Below are 26,974 nucleotides of genomic sequence, written 5' to 3' on the forward strand. Positions count from 1 at the left end.
CACAGCAATCAGGAGGCTGAGGCATGAGGACTAAATTCAAGGCCAGCCTGGGGCGCAGAGTAAGACCCTGTCTGAAAGGAAAAAGGAATGAAGGAAAACAGAAAATTTACCAGACAAAAGAAAGAACAGAAGCCAAGCTACTAGAAAATATCCAAGGTGAGCATAGTGATATACACTTGTAATCATTCAAGAGAGCAGGCCTGATGGCATGAGCCTATGTCAGCCTGAAATACACAGAAAGACCATGTCTAAAGAAGCCAGAAAGAAAGAAAGAGAACAGTGTGTCAAACAAGACAGAAACTCCTTTTTCCTTTCATATAGCAGTCCAGAAGTAGGCGGGCAGTCCATATCAGCTAGGAGACTTGCTCTATATGCCCTGCCAAGATTATTTTATTTTATTTTGGCAAGGTCTCTCTATGTAACCCTGGCTATTCAGGAACCAGACTGGCCTCAGAGTTGTAAAGATCCTCTGCCCTTGCCTCCAGAGTGCTAGAATTAAAAGTGTGCACCACTGTGCCAAGCTACAGAACTAATTGAATTACTGAAAATAGAGGAGAGAATGGCTATAGCCATATATTCCAGCTTGAGGGGACAATCTGCACAAAACTCATTCATATAAAAAGAGAACAGCTTGTTTGAAGAACAAAAAAAGTTCACGTTTGTCTAAAAAGTAGAGTGTAAGCAGCTGACAGTGCCAGCAAATGAAGAGAGACGAGAGGAGGCCTCATCAGAAAGATTCCTCTGTGTCTCCCATCTCACCTCCTTCTAACCAGTCTCTTCCACACACACCCATCCTCCCGCCTCTGCTTCTTCCATCAGCGAACAGGATAGAGAGCCTGGGGACCCTTATATATCCCTCTACCTAGGACGCTCCTTTCCCCGTGTGTTTATCTATTCTTCTCGTCCGTTGAGACCCAGTTCAAATGTCATCTCCTCAGAGTGGTCCTCCTTTGCATTGCCAGGCAAAGCAATGCACTCCACAACTCTTACCGTGGGATCCTACTTTTCTAAAGATTGTTTTGATTTATGTGTGTGAATGTTTCTCCTGCATGTATTTGTGTGCCCTCAGAGTCCAGAAGAGGGTATCAGAGCCCCTGAAACTGTAATTACAGACAGTTGTGAACTATCCACCATGTAAGATCTGGAACTGAACCCAAATCCTCTAAGAACACAGCAAGTGCTTTCAACCACTGAACCTTTTCTCCAACCTTGCGGTACACTATTTTTTAATTTATGTGTGTTGTGTTATGGTATGTGCATGTATAATATCAATGTGCATATAAATGTGAAGATGTACATGCGTATGTGTGCATGTATGTGGAGGCCAAAGGTCAGTCAATGTCAGCTATCTTGTTTTCTATCTTCTTTTTGTTGTTTTTTTTTTGTTTGTTGTTTGTTTTTTGTATTTTAAGATAGGGTTTCTCGTAGCTTTGGAGCCTGTCCTGGAACTAGCTCTTGGAGACCAGGCTGGCCTTGAACTCACAGAGATCCATCTGCCTCCTGCCCTTTGGATGTTGAGAATAAAGGTATGCACCACCATGCCCAGTCCCATCCATCTTTTGTTGTTTTAGATTTATTTTGTGTGTACGAATATTTTGCCTACATCTATGTGTGTGTGTGTGCCATGTGCATGCCTGGTACCCTTAACCACTAAGCAATCTCTCCAGCCCCCAATAGCAACTCTAACTAAGACAGAGTGGAATTTGATAAAGGACAGAATATAGAGCAGTGGACACAGAGACCCTAGAATGTTTTGCCTTCGTGTAGGTGTGTGCACCATGTGTGCACTTGGTGCCGGTAAAGGCCAGAAGAAGGTGTCTGGGCCCCTGTAGTTATAGGTGGTTCTGAACCAACATGTGAGTGTTGAGAATCAAAGCCCGGTCATCTGCAAAAACAAGTGCTTTTAACTGCTAAGCATATCTCCAGTCCCTGCTTTCTGTTCTGTTCTCTTTTGAGACAAGGTCCCATTCTCAGTTCAGGTTGACCTGAAACTCCCTGACTTTGGACTTCTGTCGATCCTCCTACCTCAACCTCCAGGGAACTGGGATTATAAGCATGAGCCATCTTGCTGGCTGTCTTTTATTATTAGTGCTGTTATTTTAAAAATAAGCAATAGCAAGAATTCATTGCTTGCTCTGTTGCAGTGTGAAGATTTTTCTCTGTGGAAAAAAGAATCACATGTGACATTTCTGCCCAGGAAGAATCTCACTCTGTCTCCTAGAACAGAGACTACCCTGCCGAGGACACATTTGTGGTGAGGCAGTGATTACCCCACGCACCTGCCATCAGACCAGTAACAGGGTCTGACTGGGTCTCTCTGAGCTGCGACTGCCCTGGACTGGATGGGGCATTTATCACACTGTTATAGATAGATCAGCTGACCATCATGCACAGGATCCAAGAGCCTATCAATTAGCTCCTGTTCATTCATTAGCCCTTGTCCAAACACGCAAACACTCTGGCCCCAGTGCTGCAGCTCCGTTATCAGTGTCCTCCAGCCTCTGGAACTGCGATAAGGCATGAGCTTGATAAGGCACCAGCTTGCCACCTCCTTCCATCCCTCATCTCCACTTGGACAAGCTGTCAGCTAACTAGCCAGTGGAAATAAAAATGCCTGTGAAGCCGAAGAAAATCTCGGCTAGGCTATTGTGACAAGCTCCTGGGCCTCCTCCCAGTCTCCTTCCACCCCGAAGTCTGCCCACAAGATTCCCCTTCAGTCTCTCAGTCAGAAAACTACACAAGGGACCAGTGAGGTGGCTCAGCAAGTGAGGTACTTGCTTGGCCATCTGAGTTTGATACCCAGGACCTACATGGTGGCTAGAGAAACAACTTTTGCAAATTGTCCTCTGTCTTTCACTTGTGCTGGGACACATGTGTGCTAGCGCAGAAACACATACAATCAATAGATAAATAGTGTAATAAAAAATTAAGCAACTTCTTTGAAGGAAAGAGAAAGGAAAAACAAGAAGAGACTGCGTGGCCACCCATGCTGGAAGGCAGGGTCTCTCGGTAGGTGATTCAGATTCACTGGGTTTGACTCAGAAATCCTAAAGCTTGAGGAATCTGGGGAGGATTTCCTCTTTGAAAGGAACAAATAGTTTAATAGATTCGGTACTCCCCCAAATTATCAAATTGTGGAGGATCTTTGATTTCTTTTTGAAGGTAAACAGATTATGGATAATGTCATCCAGCTTTTGAAATGATTACATGGGAATTGTCCTCTTTCCTGCGGCAAGTTCACAGACATTCCCAGCACGGATGATCAGTCCTCCATCTCTCAGTTCAAGTTATGAAAGCCTTAAGAAATCTCTTCAGAAAGCTGATCCCCAAAGGGAAGCATGAGAGATAAAATAGTCCAAACTGCAGAAATGTCCTGCAGTGCTGCCCAATGTCAAAACAGGAAGGTGTCCAAAACAACTTCCTGTCCTTCCTGTCCACCTGCCCTCTCTTATTATAGGGTATGTCTGTGAGGTACAATTGAAAATAACTGACCTCTGTCTCAAAGCCCAGTTTCATCTGGCAACATTTGGTCAATTCCTCTATGATCCTGAGGATGTATAGAGAGTAGCCGCAGCATCCTCTTTTCCCTGCATCCCTGTTATCCTCTCCGTTTGTGTTCCTAGGGCTTCATCAGTGGTCAGTCAGCTCTTACGGGTTCCTGGCTTGTCCCACTCCACTCCTACCCCTACCCCAACCTGGCTGCGGCCTAATTATGAAGACATAATGATGACTCTATTGCTGCTTGCCTGAAAGTGTTTGGTGGCACTAACAGAGTGAATCCAAATTGCCTAACTTCACAGTCGAGCCCATGATGACCTCCCAGGCTGTTCCCCCTTCCCCCACTGTGACTTGGGCTTGTGGGTACTTGTCTGTGCCTAGCTCACACCATTTCCTTCCTCCTGTATACATGAAGAGCCTTTCCTCGGAGATGGAGAGATGGTTCATGGTCAGCAGCACTGGCTGCTCTTCCAGATGACCCGGGGTCAGTTGTTTTAAATAAGCCTTTCCTCAGAGGTCTGTCTAGTTGCGACCAATTTTAGCAAGCTCACCACTGAGCTCCCAGGTAGTTTTGCTTGTTATTCCCTTGGGCCTACTCTGCTTTAGATGGTGACTGTTGATGCACAGATTTTTTTTTTCTTCTGCAGACAATGGGCATTTTAAGAACATTCTGCTGCTGGGGTGGCACGTATTTTAGTCCCAGCACTCAGGAGGCAGAGGCAGGCAGATTTCTGAGTTTGAGCCAAGCCTGGTCTACAGAATAAGATCCAGGACAGCCAGGGCTACACAGAGAAATCTTGTTTCGAAAAACAAACAAACAAACAAACAAGCAAAGAATGTTCTAGCCAAGTGTGGCAGCACAGTACTCGAGGAAGTAGAAACAGGCAGATCTCTGTGAGTTCAAGACCAACCTGATTTACACAGTAAGTTTCACTCCAGCTAGGGCTACATAGTGAGACCCTGTCTCAAAACAGGCAATAAAAAAATAGGAACCCTTTTTAGTCTTTGATATGTAATTCCACTTCCAGAAAAAGTAGAAAATAATTCAAAATATAAACAAAGATATATGCACACAGATTTTCATCATTGTATTAAATTTTTCCGTGTATGTGTGTGTGCATGTACCATAATCTGTGTGGGAGTCAGAGGACAGCTTTGTAGAAATATTTTCTCACACCCTGCGGGTTCTGGAGATGGACCATGTCATCAGGCAAGTGCCTTTATCTGATGAGTCATCTTGTCAGCCACCATTTAAATTAAGATTTATTTTTAGGGCTGGAGAGATGGTTCAATGGTTAAAAGCACTGGCTGTTCTTCCAGATGTCCTGAATTCAATTCCCAGCACCCACACTGTGGCTCACAACCACCTGTAATGAGATCTGGTGCCCTCTTCTGGCATTCAGGCATTTATGCAGGCAGAATAATGTATATATAATAAATAAATCTTTTTTTTAAGAAGATTTATTTTAGCCGGGCGATGGTGGCGCACGCCTTTAATCCCAGCACTCGGGAGGCAGAGGCAGGCGGATCTCTGTGAGTTCGAGACCAGCCTGGTCTACAGAGCTAGTTCCAGGACAGGCTCCAAAGCCACAGAGAAACCCTGTCTCGAAAAAAAACCCAAAAAAAAAAAAAGAAGATTTATTTTTAGTTTATGTGTCTTGTAGTTGTTTGATGTTTGGTGGTGGTTTGTTGGGTTTTAGTTTGTTTTGGAACTCACTATGTAGATGAGGCTAGCCTTCAGTTCATGTGGCTTTGCCTGCCTCTACTTCCTCAGTGCTGGGTTTAAAGGATGCCACCACATCTGCCCGTGCATGAGTGTTTAGCCTGTGTATATATAATACGGTACCCATCACATGCATGCAATGCCTACAGAGACCAGAAGAGAGCATCAGATTCCCTGGAACTGGAGTCACAGATACTTGTGAGCTGTCACGTGGGTGCTGGGAACCCAAAACCAGTCCTGCAAAAACATTACATGCTCTTAAGTGTTGTGCCATCTCTGTAGCCATAACATTTTTAAAGGAGCTTGTCATTTATTTGGGGAAGGGGTCATGGGTTTGCTGCGGCACACGTAGTCAGAAGACTGCAGGAGGCAGTTCTCGCCTTTCTGTTTTTGCCACTACAATTGTATATGTTAGCTTCCTATTGAGTCTCCTGTCTTTACCTCCCATCTATCCATAAGGGTCCTAGGACTATAGATCTGAACCACTGAGTCCAGTTTTCTTAGGTTCTAGGGATCAAACTTAGGTCATCAGGCTTGCAAGGTAATCAATCTCAGCAGGGTGAATTTTGTTTTTTTGTTTTTGTTTCCTTTGTTGTTGTTTTGTTTTTCAAGACAGGTTTTCCCTGTGTGACAGGTCTGGCTGTCCTAGAACTACCTCTTGTAGGCTGACCTCAAACTCATAGAGATCTGCCTGTCTCAGCTTCCCAAGTGCTGGGATTGAGGGTGTGCGCCACCATCACCTGGCCCAACATTATCTTTTAAAGGGTACTCTTTGTATAATTTTTTTGCTTGCTTTTATTTTCTAGTTTCCTCATCAATTAACTGACATTGCTTAGAATCTTTGGGTATATAAATATATACACACACCTTTACATAGACATAAATATATTTGTATATATATATATATGTAAAGGTGTGTGTGTTTCTGGAGGCTGCCACTAAGTGTCTTCCTCAATCCTCTCCATCTTTTTTTTTAATATTTATTTATTTGTTATGTATACAACATTCTGTCTGTGTGTATGGCTGCAGGCCAGAAGAGGGCACCAGACCCCATTACAGATGATTGTAAGCCACCATGTGGTTGCTGGGAATTGAACTCAGGACCTTTGAAAGGGCAGGCAAAGCTCTTAACCTCTGAGCCATTTCTCCAGCCCTCCATCTTATTTTTTGAAACAGGGTCCCTCACTAAACCTGACTCTCACCAGGTTTATTTGGCTGGTCTGAGAGCTCAAGGGAGCCTTTTGTCTCCTTTTCTCCAGCATATGCCACCATGTCCGTCTTTATGTGGATACTGGGAATACAAACCCAGGTTTATACTTGCCTAGCAACATTTTACTAACTGAGCTATCTTCCCAGAACAGGATTTTGTCTTTTTTTTTTTTTTATGTGTATAGCTGTTTTCCCTACATGTATATCTGTGCATGCCTTGCATGCCTGGTGCCCTCAGAGACTACAAGGGAACTGGAGCTAAATATGGTTGTGAGCTGCCATGTGGGTGCTGAGATTCAAACCCAAGCAGCCAGTGCTCTTATCCTGTGAGTCATCCTTTCAACTCAAACCCAAAAGTGTAGTCATCTTTATTAGCTACTAAAAATGTGGAGATCCCTTTATTATAGCAGTCTGTCCTCAGCCATGTGGACTTGGATAAAATAATGGTGGCAGATGAAAAGTTAGCAAACCTCTCTCCCTCCCTTCCTCCCTCCCTCCCTCTTTCCTTCCGTCTCTCTCCTTCCCTTATTTCTTGTCTTTTCTTTTGCTAAAATAGGACACATACTGGCCTTGACATTGATATTTTCCTGCCTCAGCCTTCTGAATAAGTGGAATTGCAAGCATATTCCAATGTCCTAGACTTAGATTAGCAGTGTGTGTGTGTCTTTGTGTATGTATACATGTGCACCTGCACCTGTGTCTCCATGCAAGGCCAGAGGTCAGTTTCAGTTATACTTCAGAACAGAACAACCATCCAGTGTTGTAGAATAATCTTTGTGTCCACTGTAAAGATGTGTCTCTGCCAAAGCATATTCTGATTGGCTTAATAAAGAGCTGAATGACCAATAGCTAGGCAGGATTCTGGGCAGAGAAAGAGGAAGAAGAGATGACTCTAGGCACGGGAGAGACACCAGAGGACACAGAGATAAAACAGGAGGTACGAGATGGAAGCAAGGTAAAACACCACAAGGCTGCACCCTGGCATCTTTTTCTTTCTTCTCCCAAGCCTAATTTCTCCTCCTCCTTACTCTAGTGCAAGGAATACCTAAACTTCCTCCTTTGCTATTGAACATTCAACTTTTTACTAGACCAATCAGGTGCCTTAGGCAGGCAAGGTAAAAAAGCAACACATCTCCACATAATTAAACAAATATAACACATCTTTGCATAGTTAAACAAATATTCCACAACATTTCTCCATTTTTGTCTAAATAAAAGTTTTAGCTTTAACATATGATATATACAATAAGAACAATTATCAAGTAAGAATTACATTTACCATATCCAATCCATTTGCATTTGGCAAATTCAGAGATAAAAGTCCATTATCTATCCTATTTTGGTGAGTCCAAAGTTGTATAGCTAGTTTACTTTCTATCCTAATTTGTGCTGTGGGACAGTGGTCTGTACCATCACTTGTATTTTAAATAAACGCTGATTGGCCAGTAGCCAGGCAGGAAGTATAGGTGGGGTGACCAGGCAGGAAGTAGAGGCAGGGCAACAAGAATCCTTGGAAGAGGGAAGTTTCAGTCTGCGGTCATGACCCAAAGACAGAGGAAGCAAGATGTGACTGCCTCGCCAAAAAAGGTACCAAGCTAACACAGACCAGAATTATGGGCTAATATAAGTTTATAAGAATTATTAAGAAGCCTGAGCTACTAGGTCAATCAGTTTATAACTAATGTAGACCTCTCTATATTTCTTTGGGACTAAACGACTACAGGACCAGGTGGGAAAGAAATCTCTGTCAACAAACTTGTATTACCAACACAGAATTATCTTTTATACATTTCAAAACATTTCCTTAGACAGTTTTAACTTTTATGTTCCTTAACCTTATAAACTATATTTCTTTATGTAAGTTTCTTTTTTGAATTTGGTAACAAAGAAAACATAACTATAACTATCTCATCTTCAACTCCATCAGAGACCTGAGAAGAACATACTATTACCTGAGTAAACAAGAAGTACAGAGCAAGCAACTTCCAAAAATATATAGAAATAACAAAAATAGCTGGCTGCCTGGACAGTCACCCAAGTTTCCTCTGCAATACTGGGGCATCCAACTTCAGCCTACAGGCCTAGAATATGTGGCAAACTTTTCTATGAAGCGGGAATTTTGAAGGACTTTCCTTCCTTGTCTTGGCAAAGTTTGTGTCCTGCTTGTCCAGTTTGTACAGCACACTGTCAGCAGTCAAGGCAAGAACAATTTCTTGCCCAAATGGTTAGTTTTGTCACAATAAAAGCAAACTTCTTATGGAGGTTCTTCAATGTCCATCATCTTTTTTTTTTTTTTTTTTTGGTTTTTCAAGACAGGGTTTCTCTGTGGCTTTGGAGCCTGTCCTGGAACTAGCTCTGTAGACCAGGCTGGTCTCGAACTCACAGAGATCCACCTGCCTCTGCCTCCCAAGTGCTGGGATTAAAGGCGTGCGCCACCATCGCCCGGCCATCATCTTTTTATGTATATTGGTGCTGCCGGGAACAGAGGTGTTTCACTGTCATGAAATTCCTTAGGTTATTAAACATTTTAAATGACATATTCTGTAATTCACTGAACCATTTGAAGATCACCTATTTAAAGTATATATGTTTAACCTTAGAAACATACCTAACATAACTACAAGTTTGATTGTTATAGATGACTACTAACCTGTTTCTTGATTATCATAAACAGTTTGTAATAATGGCTTTTGAGAACTAGAACTTTATATTACATTTTTAAATGAGTAGCATAGGTACAATACCTTAAACAAGAGTAGTATACACATACAGCATAACAAAAATAACCTTAAATTTGTATTATTATACAAAATTTATACCAATGTAAGATATTTGAGATGAATAGTTGTCTTTTTATTCTATATTCCTATATCACCACTAAATGATGACAAGCATGCATAACCCACTGAATGACCAAAAACCACTCACTCCACCTCTTGAGAATGTGGATATTGTGTTTTCTACTGCTTTTTCTTGTCTGCGGGTAACATATCCCCCAGGGGACCCTGAGAAAATTGAAATAATGATTGAGTCCTAAGCTATAAGATTTTTTTGTCCAATTTTTGTGTAATGACAAAGTATAAGGCTTATCTGAAGTCCTGGTTAGAATAGTCTGTGAGACTGGACCATCTTAGCTAGCAGTCTTGAAGTTGTTCCAAACACAGAACTCTGAGGAAACTAAACAGAGGCACTCTAAAACGCTGGAACACCGGGGCCACCCACTTTCATTGGTGTGTGGTTCCCTTGCCCCCAAATCACACAAACTTTCAAAGGTAACATACATATCTACATTAACACAAATATGGACTATGCACTGTACGCAAGCCAGACAAAGATGATTTTTTGTTTTATGTTTGAGCAGGTTTTTATGTTTGAGCAGGTAAAAGACATCTCTCAGCTTTCTAAGTTTGTTTGGACTGCATAACCAAACCTATATCCATGCCATCTGAAAGGATGATATGTAACTCTGTAACCAGCAAGATTTATCATGTCTCATCCAGTCTCACAGCTGTTCCCATTTCAAGGGGTCAGCATCTATATCAACTATCTCATAGTTTTTTCTAGGTTTATTTCTTTATGTCAGTAGCCAAGATTTTCAGGGAGTCTCCCCCCATTTAAATCTGGTCTCTGTTGGGTTTGAAGGAATCCATAGCCTTTCATTATTACCTGTGGAAACAAAAGCACAACCTCCCCCCCAATGAAATACATTTTCTGAATTCCATTTTAAAGTTAAGATACCCCTAAAGTATCTAGGCTCATTTAATTCAGCAGTTCCTTTTATTTATTTTGTAAATACTTTAACTTTATTTCTGTGTATTGGCATGAGGGTGTCAAATCCACTGGAACTAGACCTACAAACAGCTGCAAGCTGCCATGTGGGTGCTGAGAGTTGAACCTGGGTCCTCTGGAAGAATAGCCAGCTCTCCCAACTGTTGAGTCATCTTCTCTCCAGGCCCAGCAATTCCTTTTATAATCCCATGTCTCTCAGCAGCTGCTGTTTTCTCATTAGCATTCAAAAAATTCAAAGTCAACAAAGCACCATTCAGGATCCAGACTCCCCATGCATTTCCCAGTGCATGTGGCTATTCTTTTTTTTTTATTACTTTACTCTTTCTTTAAAGACTTGACTTAATTATTTTTAAACTGTTTATCTTTTCCTATGACTTTCTTAAGCACTTATGCACCCTGTAAACTGTTTAAAGGGTTTTTTTGTATGTACCTGTTTTACTGTGCACCTGTAGTGTTCTCTGACTCTGTGAGTCAAACCTTAAACTCACCAATGTGGTTTTGCCCTGGGAGATGATTCTGCCCCTGCTCAGGTCAATGAGAGTCGAGCTTCACTCCTCGTGGGCCTGGTCAAAAAGCCTAGAGCTGCATTTTACTGGGAGCTAGCTGCATTCATTGGGAAGTTGTATTTAACCACCCCAGCTCTAGGAAGTTAGTACCCACACTGTGGCAGGCGTTTTTACTTAGCTTGTTGTTTCTACTTAACATGCCAGCTACTCAAGGGCTTGCTGTATAACAGGGATGCACCTCTGCATGCTAAAAGCACCAGACCACTAGGAAGCTTTGTTGGGTTTTCTCCCCAGCTCTCTCAGGCCCTAGGTAGAAATATGTGCCCCACATTGGGTGTCATGCCCGTGTGGTAAGCACTTTACTAAGTTATGCCCCTAACCCCAAGCAACATCTTTTTATATCAAAAAAAAAAAAAAACAAAACAAAACAAAACCTTTTCCCAGAGTTAAATGGCTACACAGCATGAGGACCTGAGTTCAACCCCCCAGAACCTACATGAACAGCCATGTATGGTTATATGCGCCCCTGTGACCCCAGCATGGTGGGGAAGAGGGGAGCAGAGGTAGCTGTATCACTGGCTCCTAGTCTAGCTCCAGGCTCATTGAGAGACCTTGTGTCAAGGTTATAAGGTGGAAGATGACAGAGAAGGAGAGCAAGAGTTCTCCTCTGGCTTCTTCGCAAGCACAGGTGCCTGCGCACAGGCTTGCACAGCCCTTCTCTTGTTGTTTTAGACAGATTCTCACTAGGTCTGGCCTGGAACCAGCTCAGGCTGGTCTTGAGCAGAGATCCAGCTGCCTCTGCCTCCAAGTGTTGGGATTAAAGGTATGCACCAACAAGCCCAGAGTGCCAGTCCTTCTTAGACACTGTCACTTTATCATGATGCTTTTATTTTTAATGTCTATCTATCTATCATCTGTCTGTCTGTCTGTCTATTTATTAATAAAGGAGGGGTTGCTCAAATGATAAGGTACACAAACGGAGGTCAGGGGTAAACTTAACAGGAGCTTGGTTCTCTTTTCCCAAACTGCAAGTGTCCTTACCTGCCGAGTCACCTTGTCATGTGACAGACACTACCACCCCCACCTTCCCTGCTTCAAAGTAAAATTAAACCTAGGAAGTGAACGTAATCTTGTGCTGAACCCTGATATGAAAATGAGCAGGTACTAGCTTTCAACTCTGTGTTACAACAATGCAAGCAAATCCTGAGATGACCAATGCCCAAAACTATGGCCTGAGGCCTGTCTGAAGGAAGCCCAGCCTGCCCTCGTGCAGGCTCTGTGGGCACATTCTGTCTACAGGCCCCTTAGATGACTGGATTCTCCTTGCTCCAGGCAGGGGCTGTTTGCCAAATACTGCTGGCCAGGAGTACAAGAACGAGATTATGCTTCTAGGGTTATACAAATGGCGTCACCTCCAGGAAGCTTTCTCCGCTTCCTTCTCTGGTTGTCACTGATCCTCCCGGCCACATTGCTCTACCTAAGAACCTTAGACCTGGACCTGGACCTGGACTTTTCCTGTCTTCTTAGAGCAAACGCCAGCTAATCCTGCGAGAGCACATTACATACAGACCTTTATCGACATCTCTGCTGTGCACTTAAGTGTGGGTCTCAGTTTTCTCAGCTATCAGGTGTATCGAGTACTGTCACTCTCTCCTGGCAGCCCAATCCCTGAGCTAAAACAGTGTGACTGCAGCCAGAGAAACAGCCTGGCGCTCCAAAACGATACATGGAGACACACCGATCCGGCTTTGTCCCACGGTGACAGCAGCGTCCCCTTTCAGCCAAAAACTTCCAATCAGGTAAAGCCAGGAAACAACCAATCAGCAATAGCTAATGACACTCCCTCCCTCTCTGGATACAGTAATTGCCAGGTAGAATGAAAAGACCCTGGTTATTAAGGATCTGTCCACTGGTATGGCCACACATGTCGAGACCTAGTTCAGCTTCCCACCAAGTGTGTTACTCCTCCTACTTCCTATTTCAGAAATTAGTGCCACTGAAGACCGAGCTGGGACTAAGTACAATATCCTCACGCTTCCCCACTAGAACTTGGATTGTGCAGGTCTCCAAAGGTCCATGTGTTGAAGGCTTGGGCCCCAGTCTGTGGCACCATTGGGAGTGATGGAGCTGTTGCATCACTGGTGGCAAGGTTTTAAAGGCAGCATTAGGACCTGGAGCCCTGATTTTCTTTCTTTGCTTCTGGCGGCCATTAGGTAAATAGCCCTCTCTCTGTGATACACTGAACCACCATAAATACAAAAGAACCAAGCACCATGTACTAGAAACTTTAAAACCGTGAACCAAGTCTTTCCTCCTCTGAAGTTTATGGCCCCGGATATTGTCACGGTGACAGGAAGCTGACTACCATCCTTACTTCTCCAGTCATCCATTCCGGGCATCGCTAAGATCCGACTCTCGCCTCTTCACTCCTGTCTCTTAGGTCTATCCATTTATTGTCATCCCCACTTTTGGGGGGATGGAGGTTCAAAACAGGGTTTCTCTGTGTATCCCTGGCTGTCCTGGAACTCACTCTGTAGAGCCAGGCTGGCTTCAAACTCACAAAGATCCCCTGCCTCTTCTGGGATTAAAGGTGTAGGCTGCTGCCATCACCACCACCTGGCCAAATACTGTTCTTTTTTTTTTTTTTTTTTTTTTTTGGATTTTCGAGACAGGGTTTCTCTGTGGCTTTGGAGCCTGTCCTGGAACTAGCTCTGTAGACCAGGCTGGTCTCGAACTCACAGAGATCCGCCTGACTCTGCCTCCCGAGTGCTGGGATTAAAGGCGTGCGCCACCACCGCCCGGCTCCAAATACTGTTCTTAAACTCCTTTCTCCCTCGCAACAAACCTTGTGCTTACCTATTCCCGTTATTTTTATTTTATGAAAAGAAAAATGAGGTTTGTCAAAGTTGGAAAAATGTCCAAGGCAAAACAATACTAGTGACTAGAGAAAAGCTGAAAGCCAAGTTGATTTAATTTTTGTTAATTTAAAAAATTAAATTTTTTGTTAATTTAATAAATTTAAATTTTTGTTAATAAAAGAGCTGTATTGTTTTATTTTCTGTGTATGAGTAGTCTGCTTGTATGTATGTCTGTGTACCAGACAAAGGTCAGAAGAGGGTACTGGACCTTCTGCAACTGGAATTACAGGTGGTTGTGAGCTGCCATGTGGGTACTGGGAATCGAACCTGGCTCCTCTGGGAGAGCAGCCGGGGCTCTTAATTGCTGAGCCATCTCTCTAGCCCTGTCTTTCTTTTCTTGTCTCTGCTTGCCAGAGAGGGTTTCACTATGTTGCCCAGGCTGGTCTTTGTCTTCAGCCTCAGCTCCCGAGTAGCTATGAGTACAAGATGGCCACCACTGGTCACCTGACTTGTCCTTGGGCCTGGCTTGCTGTCAACGATACACGCGTCTCCGTGCCTGTACACTTAGCACTCCTCTTCACAGACTGTTACACAGTTCTGGTAGTTCTGCTTCCAGAAATTGGAGCTCCCGCATTCCCTTCTTCCCGCTCCCAGCAGACACACCTGAGAGATGAGGAAGTCCTCCTCAAGGCCAGGGACAGGTGGAATTAGTCCTTGGACGCTAAACGCGCGTGTATGGGGCAGCTCCTCACATTCCAGAATTCGCCAACCAATCAACCCTAAACTTGCTCACCAACCCCAAACTTTCAAATTTCTCTACCAAAAATCTGTCACAGACCTCTAAACCAGGGTCCTGCCTGCTCATTGTGCCTGTCACTCCTATTTGGCTCTGAGTCCGAAAAGTTTGCTATACACAGCGCCTCCACATTAATTATCCTGCCAAGGAATTCCCACCTTCTCAGAAGAGAAACTCCCCAAACCCCTGCGGGGTTCCTAACCGGGAGGGAACTCCCATCTCACGCCCGCCACCCTTAGGTCAGGGCCGGGAGAAGTACTCCCAGCCAGGCACTGGCGCCTATTCGCCTGCTTCACGGAAAGAATGCCTTTAATAAATCCGGAACGGATTTGCATCACTGCAACAAGGGAAGGACTCCCGGATCTCACAAAGCGCCAAAGTTGAGCTGAGGGTGCCTCCATTTCCCCAACCCCAGAGCTGGGGGAGGGGAGAAGAGGGAGGCAGAGATGAGACTCTGGTCCTCAAACTTGGGTTGTGGTGGTCGCTAGTCACCTCTGCCTATTTTGAGCCAGGGGAGGAGAGAGAAAAAAGCGTAAGAGAGAGAGAGAGAGAGTGTGTGTGTGTGTGTGTGTGTGTGTGTGTGTGTGTATGTGTGGTGTGTGTGTGTGTGTGTTCGCACTCTCCACATATACAATTAAGAATCATTTAGCTGTGTAGTCTTCTCAAGTCCCCCTAGCAACTGCGTCTAGAGTCCTCCCATCCTGGGGATGCCTGCATCTTAGTAACTACTCCTGTGCTTCTTGAAGCACTGACAGTTCAGACTCTTAGTCTCAGCCTTGGCTCTCTTTGCACATGCTTTAATCCCAGCAGTTGGGAGGCAGACGCAGGTGAATCTCCATGAGTTCGAGGCCAGCCTGGTCTACAAGAGCTAGTTCCAGGAGAAAGCTAAATGCTTGCCAGGTCTTTAAACTTACCCTAAAAGCAGCCTTCGCACTGGGCTTGGTGGCACACACCAGTAATCCTAGCCCTTAGGAGAGTGAGGTAGGAGGATTTGCATTCAAGACCAACCTAGGCTCTGTAGCAAATTCCAGGCCAGTTATGGCTACATAGTGAGACCTTGTCTCAAAGGGGGAAAAAAAAGAAAGACCAGAATCCACCCTGTGGAGTGCCTGGCAGGAGATAACAGTGTGACTTTATCAAGTCCTAGTCCCACTGTAGACCATAGACTCTCCCTCACTCCTAGAGGGGTCTGGATGAGATGACCCCCCGGGGCTGCCTCCAGTCCCAACCCTGTATAACTAGTGATTTCTTGAATTCTCAGCCTCTTTGATGACCCAACCTTGGGCAGGTATCAGGAGTCATCTGAAATCCTCCCACCTCGTTTGAATTAGCTAATAAGGCAATCGAGCCAAGTTGCCTGGAACCTCAAAGTGACAGATCTGGCAGCATCAGGACAACATGACACTACCCCAATGGGAAAGTGCCACTGCCGCAGGCTACTGAGAATCACGCCTGCTCAGAAACCTCAAATCCTCCTTCACTGTCCCTTTTCCACAAGTTCACACTGTCTTTGAACACTGAAGGACAGCGCAGGGACCCCACGTTTTTCTACTCCAGCCTGCAGCCATAAACAGTTCATTCCTCTCCCAACACAAGGACCTGAGTACCTATCACAGAATGAGACTCTTCACCTTTCCAGCTGGACCCTTGGGCCACTGCTCCCTGCTCTGCCCATCCATGGCCTCTCATTACCCACTGAAGCCTCATGGAACTAATGCTAGTCTGAAGCCAAGGTCTTCAGACTCAGATAGAATCCGACTTGCTATTCCAGTTCTGTAACACCCTAGGCTGGTGATCTTGGACGAGCTATTTACTCTTCTTAAGCTTCAGCCCATTAATCTATTAACAGAGCTGCGAGGACTTGAGGGAGGAGGGGCAGCTCCCTATAAAGTGCTTACTTAGCATGTTCAAGAGGCCCTGGGTTCAGTCTGTAGAACAAAACCAAACAAAACACCAGAGTGACAGTTATGGACGTTCTAGGAGATTTATGAAAACACACATCAATGTAAGAATGTCAAATGTAAGCATTTTTTCTATTGCCATTTGCCTTTTTTTCTCCCAGGAAGCCGCTTAATATATTCTTTGAAAGCTAGGTACAGAGATATGAAGCAGAATTTCTCTAAACAAAGCCAGGAATAAATAATATTAATGAATACAGCTGGGCATGGTAGTGCACACCTTTAATCCTGGCACTTGGGAGGCAGAGGCAGGAGGATCTCTGTGAGTTTAAGGCCAGCCTGGTCTACATAGTGAGTTCTGGGACAGCCTGAGCTACATGGTGAGACCATGTCTCAAAAAAAAAAAACAAATAGTAATAATAATGATAAATGATGCCCTAAGCACCCAAGAAGATTCGAGGCCCAGAGGTGACAGGCTTTGCCAAAGGTCAAACAGCAGCTGTGAGTTTGTAGAATGGCAGATAACCAAGGGCAGGGTATGAAGTCAAAGTGTCAGTAGAGGTCAGAGTAGAGATACCAAGCTGGTTCCACAGACAGCTCAACATGAGGCCCTTCCGCTGACGCCTCATTTCCCATGCCTAGCAAGGCCTGGCATCTGCCTGTCTTTGGAACTGCTCCTCCTGGGTTCCCAGAAACACTAGGTAAATTTGTCTGTTTTTGACCAATAATCAACTCCAGAGCTCGGCAAGGGTCTCCACACAACTTTCTCCTCAAGATTAGCTAGGTGTGAGCCAGGTGGTGGCGCATGCCTTTAACCCAGCACTTGGGAGGCAGAAGAAGGCAGATCTCTGTGAGTCTGAGGTTAGCCTGGTCTACACAGCGAGTTCCAGGCCAATAAGGGCTATACATAGTGAGAACTTGTCTCAAAAACCAACTGAACAAATAAAAGTCTCCCTTTATTTGGGGGGGAGGGTAGGTTTTTTGAGACAGGATTTCTCTGTGTAGTTTTGGAGCCTGTCCTGGAACTCGCCCTGTAGACCAAGCTTCCTCAAACTCAGAGAGATCCGCCTGCCTCTGTCTCCCAGTGCTAGGATTAAAGGTGCCTGCCGCCACCACCCGGAAGAAGTCTCCTTTCTGGTTTAACATCAGTTTGATTGCTTTTATGGTTCTGAGGGTCAGAGATTGAACTACTTGTGCTATATGTATTCCAAGCCTTAGGTTGGCACCCTCCTTCTTTAGATGCCCAGCTCCTCTAAGTACTGCCTCAGATAGATGCCCTCAACAAGGTTCTCTCTTGGGACCTTGCTGTAGAGACTCTGAATCCTGCTACCGGGGGACATGTGGCATGGATGTAAATCAAGGATCAGCATCTTTGAATAAAGCTTGCTTTTCCCAGAGACCCTAAGAGAAGCCTGATGTGTGTCGTTTAGTATCTTTCCAAAGAAAACAATCTGACATGGGTTGTTGACCTGCAATGAAGTAAGGAGTCCCCAGTAACCTTATGAAATGTTTTTAATTCTGTTTTGGTGGATTTGTTTCATTTTTCAGACAGGGTCTTACTACTTAGATAGGCTTAGATCTTGTTACTTGTTACATAGACCAGGCTGGCCTCAAACTCTGCCCCTTGAGTGCTGGGACTGGAGGAATGTGCCAATGCACCAGGCTTTTTTTTTTTTTTTAGACAAGGTCTCATATAGCTCAGGCTATCCTCACATTCACTACATAGCTGCGGCTAGCCTTGAACTCCTGCTAACCTTCAGAAATGGCCTTGGCTAATAAATAAATAAATAAATACAAAGAAAAGTGAAAAAAACAAACAAACAAAAAAAGAAATGGCTTTGGCTGTGCTTCACCCCAATCAGAGAAGCTGGAGCTACTAGAACTGGGTCTGTATGTTAAGCTTCTTGTTGAAACCACACACACACTCCTGTTTCTTTCTCCTGTTTCCTTTGATGAAGGAATTGCTATATTGCTCAGCTGGTGTTAGACTCTTGAATTCAGGGGTTTCCCCTCAAGCCTCAAGTCCTGGGACTAGAGCTGTGTGCCACCACTCCTGACCATGGCTCTTTCTGTAGGCTGTTCCACGCCATCTCCACCTGTGCTCAGGAACTCGGCTTCATGGACAAAGTCTGTGTCCATCCAGTTTATGGCAGGGTTATTATTTCAATCTAACCTCACATACCCCAGGCTGTCTGCCTCCCCAATGAGCACATGTCTGAGCTGCTTTGAGATCTGCAGCAGAAAATCTGGCTTAGGCATCCACCTGAACACGGGACTTCACTGACACCTCAGACTTCTAATTTAAACACATTCTAACTTTGTGGGGGGGAGGACACCATTCTAGATTCCTCAACTTCTAGTAAAACTCTTTGATGTCAAGATCCTATGACTGTGGACTCTATGAATCCAGAGTTTCAAACCTTTTTTTAATGTGTGTTTAATGAATTTTGTGGTAGACATGGTAACAGCAGCCAGTGCCCCTTGCCCTGGGGTTTTGTGTTTGTTTTCTATAAGTTATGTCTCAACTCTGGGGTTTCTTCTGTACCTTCCACTAAAGGCAGAAGAAGGAGATGACTAGAAAAAGAGGGGGAAATTTCCATTCTTCCTGGGGTCACAGGACAATCCACGCAAAACCCAGCACTGGGTTCACACACCCTATCTCCCTCAAGCCCTTTATCTAAGCTCCGGAGCCTGAGAAGAAACAATCTCCCTAGTCTGTGCCAGAATCCAGTGGCAGTTTAGCGGGGGAACTGACTGATGTTGCCGAATGGGTAACGGGAGGGAGGGTTAAGCCAGGCAAGGATCCAGGGAAGGGAACGCAGAGATTCCCTAGGGAGCTCTATAGCCTTCCCCAGAGATGAGGAAGGAACAGAGACCGGAAGTGGGGGTGTGGGTAAGGGCACTTAAGGGTGGAGTGACCAGTATTGTATTGTGGGCCTGGAACTGGGTTTCCGGTGATTGACCTGCTAGTTACAAGGGAACTCCAGCCTCGTGCCCCAGGGATTGTCTGGTTCAGTCAGACCCTATCCTTTGACTGTTCACCCCCCACCCCCACCCCGCCTGAGTCAGACTCCCAGAAAAACTTACGGAACCTGATCTCAAAAAGCCCCTTCCTGTGGGGGCTCTCTGGCCAAGAAAGAAGGGAACCAGGACCGGTAAAGCATCACACTAGGGGTTAGGGCAAAACAGGGGTGCTTCCAGTCCAGGACTATTCCTACCTTCCGAAAGATCTCAAAATGTTCCCTGAACTTCATTGTTTCTGAAGAGGATGGCGTGCCCCAGGCCACTTCCCCGGAGCAATCTGGACACCCACCCCCCCACCCCCACCCCCCACCCCCACCCCCCCACCCCCACCCCCCACCCCCACCCCCCCCACCCCCCCACCCCCCCACCCCCCACCCCCCCACCCCCCCACCCCCCCACCCCCCCACCCCCCCCACCCCCCCAACACACACCTCCAGCCCTTCGGCAGAACAGTTCAGCACTGGGCTGAAGCTGCCAAACCCGATTTTCCGGTGGCTGCCCAAGGCTGGCTAAAGCAGGAAGCCCTCCTCCTGGCATGTACCCCTCAGGCTACCGTTCTCCTCCCCCTCACCTGATTCCCTGCCTGGGCTGTGCCTTCTGCACCTGTGCCAGCTGTCCCAGTGTGCCACCACTTCCTCCTCCACCTGCTTCCCATCTCCCTTGGGCTGCTTCCCCAGCACCATAAGGTGTGGGCCAGTGCTACCGCCCCCTCTGGGCTTCGGTCTTCCCATCTCCAGTTGGAGAACAGCGGCCTTCCCACAGAGCAGCTCGGGGAGGGGTCCGAAAGTGGATGTGCCTAGCAGAGGGCCCTGCGTTTGCTTGGTGGGTGGGTGTGGGGTTGGGAACACCACAGCGAGGGTATGAGCAGGAAGCGCTGCTTGTGGAAATCTCTAGGTGGAATTGCGGGAGTGAAGGGTGCTTCCTCTGGGTTCCTTATGTTAGCTAACCTGTGGGAGATGGAAGAGAATCCTTGAAGCTGCCAGGTTCCCAGAGTTCTGCCTCCCATGGAGGAAGACCTCTCATTGTCTTCACCCACCTCATCTCCAGAACTAGCAACTCCCTTAGTCCTAGCAAGTGCTACTGAGTCAGAGCTGCAGACTGCAGGCCCCTGCTCCAGGTTGCCCCATAGCTCAAGCCCCTTCCTCTAGTCCGGGAATCATCTCTGTGTTCTCGGCCTCCAAAGAACTCCAGAGGGGTGAAAGAGTGAGTTGCACCCAATCATCCAGAGAGGCCACCTAAACTGAAGGAGTGGGTACCTCTCTCTGGCTGTTTGCTTTCTCTGAGAGCCCAGAGAGGGAGGAGAACTGGGAACCTGGAGGAGGAGGGGTAATGGAGGAGAAGTCATTGCGGATGGAGCTAAAAATAGCTTGAAGAGATGATGTCATCGAGTTTCCTCTGCTTATCACCCCCCTCATACACATACACAGAAACACATGCACACACTCAGAGACACAGATACACAGAGACATAAGCAAAGGCACATATGCACGCACTGCACACAGCGATATTGGGGAGGGAGGCATTTGGGCCTCGGGGCTGCAAGGATAGGAAAGGCTGGTGAGTGTGTCTACGTGTATCTGAGTTTGCATGAGTATGATAGCATGTGTCTGTGTTTCTATGCTTGTGTTCTTGTGTCTGGGTGCATGTATGTTTGTGTCTGTGTATGGCCATGCCTCCTGCAAGGGGGTGGGTTGGTACCTATTGCGTTCTTACCAGTGCTGATCTCTGTTTATAGCATGTGCCTGAATACATGCATTCATTTGCTAATTATGTTGTATGTACGTGAGTCCACTTATATTTACATGACTACATTTGTTTGTCATGTGTTCGTTATGTGCAGACCCATTATGGGCCTTGGACACCAGTCCAGTCCTTTTCTAGGTGCAATTAATGTCCACACCAAGTAGCTCAGCACTCTCTGGACCCAGTATAACTGTGAATTATCTGCTCTAGCCCTCCCCTCAGGATCCCATGCTCTGGCAGGCTTATTGTAGATGAACATAATTCATTCCTCTTATGAGAGGAAAATGATATTAGCCAGACTTCTTAAAGCCCAGAGGACAGGCCACCAAAAGTCTTAGGGATTACTCCTGCTCCCCAGTCCTCACGCTAGCCCATCCTCACACCCCCCAATCCGCATGCTAGCCCATGCACAAATCCACTCATTAGAGACAAAGACACTCACAATGCTACTGCACAACCCCACAGAAACACAACCCACAGAAACCTAGTTAAACCCTATGATCCATGGGCACACACTCAGAAATCCAAATGGAAAATCCCCAGGCCAGACAGAGTGCAACACCCTCCCCTGTTTCTGGGCTCAAACTCAGTCTTGCTCCGGCCCCCAAGTGCCCCAGCTCAGCTGGCAGTCCTGGAAAACGCTGACCTCAGAGGATGGCTGGGGGCTGAAGGTGACATGTCCTCCTACACTAACCATTCTGCACCCCCTCCCTCCCGCAGGCGGCCCCCTCCCGCTTCTGACCTTCCTTCTTAGCTGAGCCAACACCGCTTTGCTTTGCCTCTGCCCTCACAGGCGCTCCTTGACTCTCTCAGCTGACAGCAGAGGCACGTCCAGTCACAAAGGCATATCTAGTCACATGTGCCTCAATGTTCCCATTCTCTTGTCACACACAGTGACACACACACACTGACCAGCGCCATCATACCTCATGCTAGAGCACTTGTGGGGTTCTGTCTTTCATCCGGTCTCTCTCTTATCTGTACCTTCTTGTTCTTTCCAAGACACCTTGTGCCCATGGGAGTGTAAGGCAGAACAGCCCCTTACCTCACAGGGCAGATCAAAATGCTGAGGACAAAGATGGGTTTGTCTGGCTGACCTTGTCCTGTCCTTCCACTGTCTAACTGTGGTCCACACGTGCTGGCTCAGAAGCTCATGCCTAAGTGTCTCCAGCCCTGCCCCTGCTCTCCTGTCCTGCATAGTTGGAACACTTAGGATGGAGAAAGACAGCTTAAGCAGAGTGATTGTATTTGCTGTTTACCACCAACAGCCCTCTGGAAGAACAGGTCCAGTGCAAGCCAAGCTTCTGGGCATTTCTAGAGGATCAGAAAGCCCCCAGGTTGACAGAGGTGTCTGAGTACTGGAGAGAGAAAAGAGAAGGAAGAATATTCAGAAAAAGAAAAAGAAAAAAGGCAGTTGTGCAGGCTGGGGGAGGTAACTCAGTGAAGCCCTAGTTTTCTCAGGACCTGAGGTCAATCCCAGGATCCAGGTAAAGGCTGAGCATGGTAGCACATGCTTATAATCCCAGCCTTGGGGAGGCAGAGACACAGAGATTTCTGCTGTTGGACGGCCGGCCAGCCTAGTCTACTTGACACATTCCAGGCTGCTGAGAGGCCGTCTCCTAAAAAGGTTCATGGCAGCCAAGGTTGTTCTTCGGCCTGTACGTGCAGGCATACACACGTGCATACATGTGTACATGCACACACAAAGAAAATAGGCATGTGTGGGAACCCCATAGCTCCCCCACCTCCCCCAAGCTCTCTGTTTCACATTCATGTTGTTTTTCATTAAGGCTCTCAGCATTTGGTGACGTGTGCCTTCAAGACGCTGCCTTGGGTGGAATTTCACAAATTGCCCTTTAGAGCATGTAAGCAACAGATACTTCTGTTTTTTAAATCACAGATCCCCCAGCCCAGACTCCCCCACTAACCTTGAGGTGAGAGGATCCACACACTGGTGGTAGTAGTGTTGTTGGTGTTATTGATGTTTGTGGCCATAGTGGCAAGATTGGTGGTAGCTGGGCCTCGGGGTTTTTGCCGGTATGTTCTGCGGCTATACTTGAACATCCTGGAACACTTGCGCCGGGACCCACCCATACCTGGCCTTCGGTATGGAGAACTCATGCCCCGAGGCCGAGGGGCACGGACAAGCTGAGAGGGCCCCATGACTGCAAAGAGCTTCTGGGGGGTTCTGTTGACCAGGCAACTGAGGTCTCTGTGACATACGGAGCCTGCCTGAGGGTGATGCTCTTTGTCACAGGTTTGTCCCCTCCCCCACCCAGACATAGCTCAGACTTCCTCACAGTCCTCTTCATGGAGAGTAGACCAAGAGCCAGACAACCACAGTTTGATCCCTTAGGGAAAAGAACTCTGGTGGGGGAAATCACTTGGTTATTTTCCTTCATCCACATTAATAATACTAACAATGTATTGAGCACCTACTGTGTGCCAGATACTAAGCTTAGTATTTCACAAACTTGATTTCATTGACTTCACCACAGCCCTGTGAGGAGACGTTATCAATAATCTTATTTATAGAAGTTAATTATCATTCTTCCCAGTAGTTAGAGGTTTAGAAAGTCATTGTAAACACTGAATTAGCAAATACTGAAGCTGGGTATACTAGTACAGTCCTTTGATCCCAGCACTTGGGAAGCAGAGGCAGGAGGATCTCTGAGAGTCAGGCTGGTCTACGCTGAGCAGCAGTTCTCAACCTGTGAGTCGAGACCCCTTTGGGGGTCGAATATCACATCTCCTGCATTTCACATTAGATTCATAACAGTAGTAAAATTATAGTTCTGAAACAGCAATGAAAATAAGTTTATGGTTGGGTCATCACAACATGGAGAACTGTATTAAAGGGTTGCAGCATCAGGAAGTTGGAGAACCATAGAGTTCCAGGTCATCCTATGACTATGTAGTGAGACCCTGCCTCAAATAAACAATAATATTGAATCACTCATTACTTCTTTTTTTTTTAAATATGAAAGGGGTACTTTTATTATTTTCCTACATAACATCTTAATGAACACATGTGCATTTTTCTCAGCTGGCAACTAAGACACACAGCAAAACTTCCCTGTGCTTGGGAAGTCAAGAGCAATCACCTGTCTCTGGGAGGATTTGGTTTCTTACGACGATTGTGATACTGTTTGCGCAGGAACTAACGGTGCTTCGTGGTGGAGAATACCTTGCTGAGTTGTTCTTTTTTTTTTTTTTTTAATATTTATTTATTTATTATGTATACAATATTCTGTCTGTGTATATGCCTGAAGGCCAGAAGAAGGCGCCAGACCCTATTACAGATGGTTGTGAGCCACCATGTGGTTGCTGGGAATTGAACTCAGGACCTTTGGAAGGTTAAGGCAATGCTCTTAACCACTGAGCCATCTCTCCAGCCCCCTTGCTGAGTTGTTCTATCATGGGGCCTTGCTCAAGCCATTTGCTTTTTATTTCTAATTTGACTTTAAGCATTTGTTCATGTGTTTCTTCATTATTATTCAAAATGTCTGGGTGAGGGATAGGTTTTGTGTGTTCATACGGGATGTCCACAGAAGGGTGGTAGCACACTGCTATCCGCCATCGGATGTCAAAGCGAGCTCTACCTTGCAGTTGTAGTCATCTGGAAGAGAAGAATGTGTAGATTTACAACAAACACTAGATAAGGCTCCATTTTGGATTGGAAATAAATGTCTCCAGACAGTTCTGCTTGATGTCACCCATTTTACTGCTGCAGCCATGATCTTTATAAGGTGACATGAAAAAAAATTGTGAGGTGAAATTGCTTCTCCAATCTGTTTCTAGGCACACAGGCTTTCATTCCACTGGCCCGCCATCTTGCTTCGATCCCACTCCTTACTTCTAAGAGCTGCACAGGTTCCTGTGACTCCTGGTCATAATATTTTTGCCAGACTATCAATGCATCATCTGTTTTTAGGTCTAGAGGCTATTTATTTGTTCTTTTTTGTCATTGTTTTTTGTTGATATCTTTCTTTTTTATTTTGTTTTGATTTTTCAAGACAGGGTTTCTCTGTGTACCCCTGGCTCTCCTGGAACTCACTCTATAGATCAGGCTGGCCTTGAATTTACAGAGATCCACCTGCCTCTGCCTCTGGAGTGCTAGGATTAAAGGTGTGCGCCACAACCACCTGGCTATTGTTGCTTTGTAGCCTAGACTGGCCCAGAACCTGCTATAGCAATCCTCCTGCCTTAGCCTCCCAAGAGCTAGAAGTAATGAACCATTATCCTACAATGAGTCACTTTATGTAATATGTAGTGTTGAGTCTTCAACACTCAGCTCATGAGCAACAGCAATGTAACTGTCTGAATCGAGGTTAGCTAAACAAAGCTGAACCGGTAGTACAAGCCTTTAATCCTGGGAGGTCAGGTAGGCCAGGTATCTAACACTTCTAGCAAATGCATATCCTCTAGAGTATATCTCCACTCTTTTGTGCAGAGGAATACTAGATAATAGTAGCTCAGCACCACGAGGGCCACTTGGGCCAGCAACATCATTAATGACATAATAATCATCCAAGAAAAAAGAAAGAAAGAAAGAAAGAAAAGAAAAGAAAAGAAAACATTTGAATAAAAAATACTGGTAGTAACTAGACTGCTGGGCAAACACTGGTTTGTAAGAGCTGGAGCATGTTTCTGGGGGCAGAGGATCCCTCCTACTCAACACACCTCTGCTGGACATATGTGTCAGGCACCCAGGAATCTTACCTCTGTGTACCTCCTCTGAATAATTGGGAAAGCAATGTAAGACCTGGTCTTGTGGTCACAAATGGACGTGGTGACTAGGTGAATTCACAGATATGGAATATGAATGATGAAGACTGGCCATAGAAGGAAACCACCTTGGTGAGGTATAGTCATTGAATCAGAGGCAGCTAGCTGGGGGTACAGATCCGCTAGCTGCCAGATCCAGAGCCCAGGGCACTCACCTTTTGCTATCCTACGCTTGTTTATGTGTTTATCCAGGATATTCCATGATAACCAGGGACATGGAGGGATGTGAACTCCCAGAGCTCTTCCTGAGATGGAAAAGAAAGCCCTGTGGAAAGAGGGATAAGAGATGTTAACCCTGGTTTCACCTGTTTTTGTAGGAAGCAGACAGGAAAATTAGGTCTTCCAGGCCTTGCGCTAAGGGGAACTTTGGATTTGCTCATTTCTTCACACCTTAACCCTGACCCTCTAGTCCTCCAGGAACTTCAGGTCCCAGATTGTGGGGCCTCACCATCCCCCACTTTGCTCTTCTTAACTTTTAGCCTCTGTACCTATGAGCCCTTGGCCCCTATTCAAACGCCTTTGCCTCCTGAGAGCTGGGATAACAGGCAGGAACCACCAAGCTCAGTCCATTTGTTTAAATTTTGAGATAGAACATCACTATTTTTTTCCCAGAAGGGTTTTTAACTTGTAGGATCAAGAGATCCTCTTGTCTTAGCCTCCAGAGTAACTGGGAATATAAGAATGGTCCCCTGGCTTATTATCTGCAATGCTATTATCCCTTCCTCTCTGTCTCTACAGCTGTCTCCTTCCTCACAAACACAGCAAACTAAAAAATCTACTTGCAGGCTGGGGAGATGACTTGGCAGCTAAGAATGCTTACTACTCTTGCAGAAGACCCCTTAGTTTCCAGCATCCACACTGCTTAGATCCAACCATCAGTAACTCCAGCTCCAGGGAGTCTAAGGCTGTTTTCTTCTGACCTTTGCAGACACCACACACGTGAACACACACACACACACTTACTTCCTTGGCTTTTGTAGAAAATAGAAATCCCCCCAATATGGAGGCAGAGGTAGACGGAGGATCACAGCTGGGGCTACAGAGTGCGTCCTAGACAAGCCAGGGATACATAGTGACACCCTTTCTCAAGAACACATGTCAGTGCTCTTCCAAAGGTCCTGAGTTCAATTCCCAGCAACCAC

The 26,974-nt window shown here is 45.8% G+C and overlaps 1 protein-coding gene and 1 pseudogene across 1 annotated transcript; both read right to left on the reverse strand.

The window, feature by feature from the left end:
- Positions 1-22,358: 22,358 nt before the first annotated feature.
- Positions 22,359-23,207, reverse strand: P3r3urf (PIK3R3 upstream open reading frame). Its single transcript, XM_041651533.1, has 2 exons — positions 22,973-23,207; positions 22,359-22,402 (listed from the first exon to the last, which is right to left on the reverse strand). Exons 1-2 carry the CDS (start codon positions 23,205-23,207, stop codon positions 22,359-22,361), a joined length of 279 nt encoding a protein of 92 aa, XP_041507467.1.
- A 937-nt stretch (positions 23,208-24,144) lies between these two features.
- Positions 24,145-24,781, reverse strand: LOC121448004 (annotated as a pseudogene).
- Positions 24,782-26,974: the final 2,193 nt, after the last annotated feature.

This window comes from Microtus oregoni, unplaced genomic scaffold (genome assembly GCF_018167655.1).
Source record: "Microtus oregoni isolate MIOR12 unplaced genomic scaffold, Mior012 000005F_ref0000423, whole genome shotgun sequence".
In the NCBI taxonomy this organism is placed as follows: Eukaryota; Metazoa; Chordata; class Mammalia; order Rodentia; family Cricetidae; genus Microtus; species Microtus oregoni.

Coding starts and splice junctions, on each gene's coding strand:
- P3r3urf (XM_041651533.1), bottom strand. CDS start 23,207: ATGGGGCCCTCTCAGCTTGTCCGTGCCCCTCGGCCTCGGGGCATGAGT. Junction 22,403..22,972: donor GTGGATCCTCTCACCTCAAG/GTTAGTGGGGGA, acceptor TTCTCTCTCCAG/TACTCAGACACCTCTGTCAA.